General features: G+C 39.7%; 1 protein-coding gene across 2 annotated transcripts in view; it reads left to right on the top strand.

The window, feature by feature from the left end:
* LOC106877904 (basal body-orientation factor 1) overlaps positions 1–7,621 on the top strand; it is a 37,405-nt gene that overhangs the window by 23,518 nt on the left and 6,266 nt on the right. For both annotated transcript variants that reach the window (XM_014926955.2, XM_014926954.2), the window contains exons 8-9: positions 2,332–2,545; positions 4,789–5,060. In XM_014926955.2, coding sequence (XP_014782441.1) covers positions 2,332–2,545; positions 4,789–5,060 — 486 coding nt within the window. The remainder of the gene's footprint in view (positions 1–2,331; positions 2,546–4,788; positions 5,061–7,621) is intronic.

Here is a 7,621-nt window from a genome sequence, read left to right as displayed (position 1 = left end):
CTTGTGCAGGTGGCACATAAAAGACACCATTTCGAGCGTGGCCATTGCCAGTATCGCCTGACTGGCCTTCATGCAGGTGACACGTAAAAGCACCTACTACACTCTCTAAGTGGTTGGCGTTAGGAAGGGCATCCAGCTGTAGAAACTCTGCCAAATTTAGATTGGAGCCTGGTGTTGCCATCCAGTTTCACCAGTCCTCAGTCAAATCGTCCAACCCATGCTAGCATGGAAAGCAGACGTTAAACGATGATGATGATGATGATGATGAATTCATTAACTTACTTGTAGAGGGAGATGGAGTGGTCTAGTTGTTTATAGCTCATGGAAGGGTTAACAAGATTAACAGTTTAACATTTAAACTGGCTGTATCCAGTCAGGATATTCGACTTGTTTTATGTTTATATTAGTCAGATTTGGCCTTTAACTAGTAACCTACTATATCATTCTAAAAGTGAACAATCACATCACAAAAATATGGAAGCTACAATATAGGCCATAAATTAATTCAAAACAATGTGAACAGATAAGCATTACATGCGACAGAGTAATGTGAATGCCAAAGGGTTAACCATTTCATTATCAGGCTGCCTGAGACCATCCCTGCATCTATGATACAAACTTCCCATTTTAAAGGTTGAATGAAAGGGAGATAATAAAGTGATAGTGATCTCAACTAGAAAAGGTACACATGCGTGTGCGTGTGTAAGTGAGAATATTATGTGTATGTGTGTGAATAGGAGTGAGTGACTGACGTGTGTGCAGGTGTGCAGAAGGAACAAAAGCAATAGTGGTGGAGGAACGTATAAAGAACAAACTGCTACAAATGAACAGATTTGATTTCAAACTAAGTGGATTGTATGTGGGTTGCAACACTTTGCCAAGCGTCGTAACAACGGAGGAATTGAGGCCACATATAATCGTGAAAGAATCATAAACGATAATAAACTGTATAAGAAAACTGTTAAATGAAACTGCGAGTTTTGGGGGACTCGTAAGCCATTCCATCATCACACTGTAAGTTACTCATTTCATTCATCATTCGTTTTATGTACCCCATGTTCTGTATTGTATTGTCCCCCTTCTTTGTAATGAGGCCTTAGTCCCTATAATAAAGATTTAGTGTGTGCAGGTGTAACGTGTGTATGTTGTATGTAGCAGTTGATGTGTGATTTTTTCATGTGGTGTGTGTGTGTGGCCAAACAGTGTGTATGGTGTATATATGTGGCCGAAAGTTATCTTTGTCTATGTGTGTTAATGTGTGTTGCGTGTGTATGTATATGTAGCCTGTGTTCAGGTATTATGTGCTTATGTGGGATGGGAGCTACATGATGGTGTGTGTACAGTGTGTGTGGCTGCTCATATAGTGGTGTGTGTGGTGATGCTATTGAAGACTGTGTGTGGATGATGGTGTGGGTGCTGGGAAGTGGTCAGTGCTAGTGTGCGTGGAGTGGTGTGGGGTTGGTGTCAGATGAAGAGAGGAGGTGAGTTGAGCCCATAAGGCACAAAGGAGTGAAGATAAAAGGTTAATTCCTGTTCACAGCAAAGGCGGGAGTCCCCGTGAAAAGACAGTTCAAACACAGACAGATATTGTAGCAAATGACTAGTAGAATGGAAATGGTGTGAGAAGTGGGATGTCATTGCTGAGTCTGATGTCTCTGAGGTGCTCTGTAAACCAGTCAGCCAAGTGACGTACTGATTGTCTGATGTACAGGGAAGGGCAGAGAGAGCTGGTGATGCAGTAAATGACATTACTAGAAGTGGTGGTGGTGGTGGTGGTGGTGGCGGCGGCGGCGGCGGCACCGGTGCATGCATGCATAACAAACAGGCTTCTGTTCAGTTTCTGATTACCAAATATCATTCACAAGGCATTTGTTCATGTGATGTTATCTTAAAAGACCTTTGCCTAAGGTTCCACACAGTGGGACCATGTGGTTGAGAAGTGAACTTCTTAACAAATGCATCTATGCTATACCTGTACCTGTTCATACTTGTCCCTAACCATGCTAGCATCAGCTTCTGTCCATACCTGTATCTAGTGATGCCTACCTCTAACCGTGTCTTCACATGTGCCTAGCCACACCTACACTGAGCTGAGCACTATTTTCATTATTTATTTCAAGTTTACATTTTGATCAGTTTATCAATCTGATATCGAATCATCATCAGACGTTTTATTCCTCAATGCCAACTTAGTTCCAGACCACATTTGAAGGATTTTAAGTAAAATTTTTTATTTTCTAATGTAGGAGATTTGGCTGCTATTTCTGAAAGATCAAGTGACCATATTGATGCTCTCTCATTAGCTTGAAAATTTCTTGTTAACCTTTATAGGAATCTGAACGATATTACAAAGCAAATTTATCAAGAGAATGCCAGACTTTCCGAAGCCCTGTTGACACATATAAAGGATATTGAAAGCCTTAGACAGTCTAACAACAAATTTGTCAAAAAATATGAGTTTGTAAAGCAGGAACTGAAAGAACAAAAGTTTCTATTACATAAGAAAGTTAAAGAAGTGAAGAACTACAAAACTGAGAATGTAGAGGTAAGCATTTAGTATTATTATTATTATTATGTTTCTTTTTTTCCTTCTTTCTTCAAATTTTCTTCCATTTCTCGCCGAGTGTTTTCCATACACCTAGGGCAGAGAAACTCATTGTATGCATTCCCAGTTTACACATGCAAATTCACAGGTAAAATATGTATTTAAAAAAAAATTAATAAATAAATAAATTCATGAATGGACGTTGTTTTCACAGCGATAATTCTCTTCTCAGTACATGAGTCGTTCCAGTTATTACTATTATTATTATTATTATTATTATTATTATTATTATTATTCATCATTTGTTAGGGTGGTGAGCTGGCAGAATTGCTAGCATGCAAAACCAAATGCTTAGTGGCATTTCACCTGTCTTTATGTTATGAGTTCAAAATTCCACTAAGGTTAATTTTGCTTTTCATCCTTTTGAGATCAATGAAATAATTAGCAGTTGAGCACTGGGGTCAATCTTATTGACTTTGCCATTTTCCTTGCTTGAAATTCATTGCATAGTTTTCTAAAATATTCAACTGAATTGTGTTTCTTGTTTTTATGCTTGGTCTCCGAATGGATTTTAAGCTTAGCTGGTTTCATGCTATTGTAGGGAAGTGGTTATACACCATTAGGTGTACACCGCTTCCGTACATTAAATTTCTAGAAGAAACACTGGAACGCAGATTCTGAACAACATAACAATATTTATTTACAGTGAAATTCAGTTCACGCTTGGAGGGAATTCGGTAGCTCGTCGCCCTCGGTTACTGAGACGCCTTCTGAATGATTTCCGTGGTTATTTGTGAAGCTCTGGTGCTGACATGTGAGAGAGCTCTGTTGGACGTCTTGGCTCGACGGAGATCAGTCAACGAAGAGACTGAGAAAAGGCGCCAAAGCTGGGTGTCGAACTCTACGCATGCGCATGAGACTCTTCCTGTATTCCTTCCGGAACTAGTCCCTGCGCATGCGTGGATAAAACTCCGGACATTGAACATATAACAGTCGTCTGCTATAAGGTGTCACTACACTATCACTTGACAGTACATTCATACATACGAGACACATTGGTTTTGCTATATACTGTGGCAATGGAATAAAACCATAAGACAAATATTCAACGAAATACTGTCAGTAATTCTTCTTAGTTGGAGGAGCCAAGGGCAATCTGGTAAATTAAAACAAATTGACATACCTTTTAATAAATGCTCTTAATGCTTATAATTAATAATCATTAATAATTTTGAAATGAAAAATAAATAATTTAAAGATTTAAGTTTAAAATTTAAGTAGTCTTTAATCAAAATGCTAAAAGTTTTGAAGAAACATAAAAGATAATAAGATGATTTTTTGGAATAACTGTCTCATATGTTGGAATTTCTCTGCTTTTGTCAAACTTTTCTAAATTATTTCCTTTTCCACATTTCAAATCAATGGAGGAAGCTTTTAATTTCTGAAACAATTTTAATCTGTGGTTTTAAATGTCCCAGATGTGCTTTCCAGACAGTAATCGCTACTAAAAATCTTTCCTTTCTTTGTTATTTTTTATCATTTAATAGTTTTGTTGTATCCTTGGTTGAGGATATATGATTTTAACAAAGCAGGGGTAAAGTAGTCTATTCACAGAGGTAACTTCTAACTACCAGCATGCAACACTCCAACATCTTCTTCCTGTCTCAACGAGCCACATTACTCTTAATAAGAGTTCAATGAGTTCACCTTTTAATCACACAGGGGTGTTAATGACTTTCACCACAACATCTCCCCTTTTGAGATTGACTTCTCTTGGAAGTGAATAGATATCTTTTTTTTTCCGCACCACGTCTCCCTTCTAGAGATTTACTTTGCTCAGGAGCTTAATATTATTTTCCTTTTGGAACTACCTCCAACAATTCCATGTGCTTTCTTTTCTTATACTGGTACCTTCGGTTTGATGATTTCCTGTGGAGTCGGCACATCAAAAATATCGTAGAGAACTTCTATGGGTACTTCTTTCCTTGTAACCCTTCCTTCAGCAAACATTCATTTCAACTGATTCATGTGACTTTTAGGTTCACATTTCAAACCGACCCATTTTATGAAGTGGGGTATTTCATTATGCTGGAAATAGAGTCTGAAAAAAATTCATGCAGAGTGTGTCTTTTATTTTTTCTTTTCTTTATAGAACTTCAGTGAATCAGGAATGAAGAGGATAGAAAAGTTCTTTACCGAGTCATTTTTGTTTGAATTTCATTTTTCTTTTTTATCAAACTTAGTTGCTGCAAAGAATTGAAGACCTGGAGAAATCAGAGAGTGACCTGGTTAAAGAATTTGAGACAAAGAAAAATGACTTGGTTGTAGAATGTCGTAAGGAAACAGAGTGTAACAAACAAGAGATAACTCAATTACAGCAAGTGATAGAAACAAAATCTAAGGAATTGTCTCACATAAAACGGTTGGCACGAAGTGTCTTGGAACAAAGGAATGACCTGGAGACTTTCTTTGCTGAATCTTTGGATTATGTAAGAAAGAAAATTGCCGCTCACCGGTCAGTATTTACCGTGTATATATTTGTTTGTATTTTTTTGTTTTCTGTTTCTTTCATTTTTGTTTGTTTACTGTTTGGGACATGAACTTGTTTCATTTTTTTTATTACTTGTTTTTGTTGTTTAAATCCATAATATATCTCCCAGGCATAATTATGCTTATAATTATAAAATTTATATATATATATATATATATATATCATCATCATCATCATCATCATCATTATCATCACTTAACATCCGTCTTCCATGCATGCATGGGTTGATAGGAGCTGTCCAAGTAGAAGACTACTCCAGGCTACTGTGTCTGTTTTGGCAGGGTTTTCATAGCTGGATGTCCTTCCTAGCACAGGCAAGGTTAGAGGTTAGTTTTGGCATCGTTTTTACAGCTGGATGTCCTTCCTAGCACAGGCAAGGTCAGAGGTTAGTTTTGGCATCGTTTTTACAGCTGGATGTCCTTCCAAATGCCAACCACTCAGCAGAGTGGACTGGAGGCTTTGTGACACCAGCACTAGTAGGGTCACCAAGTAACTCGCAAGACAAGGAATTTTGAGAGGGGAGGGGGGTGCTTTGAGGAGGGAAATTGTTTCAGAGATTGAAAGGTTAGAGTGTGACTGAGAGACAGAGAGGCAGAAACAGGTGTCTTGCTATAACAGACAGGGCATTAGAGGAGGTGATCTGGTGTCAGATGATGAAAGGTTAGAGCATTTCATAGAAATAGAGAGGCAGAAACAAGTGTCTTGGCCATAGAGGAGGTCCATGGCCACCCAGCGAGAGAAAAAAGAGGGGGGGAGAAAGAGAGGTACAAGAAAGGGATAGAAATAGGTGTACTGATGTAAAGATTACCTAGTAAAGGTTACCTTGGTTACCTAGTCAGAGGAAAAAGCAAGAGAAGGAGAGAGAGAGAGAGTGATCAAGAACAGGGGCAGAAATAGGTGTACTGCTGTAGAGGAGATACATGGCTACCCAGCCAGAGGGAAGAGCAAGGGAGGGAGAGAGAGAGAGAGAGAGAGAGAGAGAGAGAGAGAGAGAGAGAGAGAGTGTGAAACAGCAAAAGTGCAAGAGAGAGAGCAGGAGAGAGATTGTGGTGAAGTGCCAGGGTATAGTCACAAGTAACAAGGATCAAACATAGATGTGATGGTAGAGTAAAGAAGAGAGAGGTACAAAGGTCATAATATATGCTGTCAGGTGTTGCCAAGAAGGAGCAATCAGGGAGTGGGGATTGCAGTGACTGGCATAAACCAATGGGGTGGGGGAATGCAGCGATACAGTGAGGGCAGGGAAATGGATTGGAAGACAATCGTAGTTTATGAAGAAGAAATTTAACAAAGCGAAAGATGCTGTTTAGAAGAAAAAAAGATGTAGTTCAGTTTCTTGGGGTAGGATGTGTGATAAAGGGTAAGACACAACACTTCTAGCACTCAGATTTACTGACATGGACAGGTCATCTCAAGACCCTCATATTGCCAAACATCTCTATTCTCTCTGATACACTGTTTTGCAATCCTCAACACCTCATACCTCTGATCCTCATGCTGCATAACATTGGCAAATGTCTTACCTTCTGCTATTCCTTTTGCTATGTAAACCTGTCACCTAGCCTCCTTTCTGGCTTCCTGATATAATGCTTTGCTTCCACCATTTTTCTCAGTCCTTCTACCTCCTGTCCACCTCCTTGTTCCACCACCAAGTCATCCTTGAGCTGGCTGGGACTTTGCACCAACCACAGATTTGGTCAGCAGCCCCCAGTAAATTGTCCTGCAGGAACTTCCAATTGTCCTATAAGCTAGCTATATGTCCCTTCCTCCTCCTCCTCCTCCTCCTCCTCCTCCTCCTCCTCCTCCTCCTCTCTATCATCAGAGGCCTCTACTATGTGCTTTATGTCTTTGAGTCTCTCTAGCCCTAATTTTGAAGTCACTAACCAGTAGCCTATGCTGGAGTGTACACTTTTCACATGAGCAAGACTTCACATTTATGAGCATCTGCCTGTCTTCTTGCTTTGTGAGGAGGTAATCAACCTGGCTTATACTCCCACCAGACTGCTAAGTAATCAGGTGGCTGGCTGGCTTTCTAAAGTTACTGTTGCAGATTATAAGATCGTTTGCATTACAGAATTCAAGTAGCCTTGTACCTTCCTCATTCCTAGTGCCAAATCCATAACCACCATGCACACCATGGAGTCCATGAGAATGCTGCCCAACATGTCCATTAAAGTCACCGGCCACAATAATGAAGTTTCTGTCATTTGTCATTGAGGTAGTCTGCAAAAGGACCACATAGAATCAGTCCTGATCATCAGCCAACCCAGCCTGTGGAGCATAGGCAGAGATGAATCTACCTATGATAAGTCTCAACTTAGTAACGCTATCTCACACTCTGACTACCTCAGTTACCTTATCTACCCACTTTTCTGCTAATAATATGCCTACACCACCCACTCCATCACGCCTGCCTACCCAGAATTTAAACCTCTGCTTCTTACTCACGAGGAATCTAGCAGAAGCTCCTTTCTATCTCACTTCTTGCACACCACACACATCCACATAACATTGCTCACTCATTT

Source organism: Octopus bimaculoides, chromosome 11 (genome assembly GCF_001194135.2).
Source record: "Octopus bimaculoides isolate UCB-OBI-ISO-001 chromosome 11, ASM119413v2, whole genome shotgun sequence".
Lineage (NCBI taxonomy): Eukaryota > Metazoa > Mollusca > Cephalopoda > Octopoda > Octopodidae > Octopus > Octopus bimaculoides.
The sequence above is the reverse complement of the archived record's forward strand: the minus strand, read 5'-3'. Positions and strand labels throughout refer to the sequence as shown.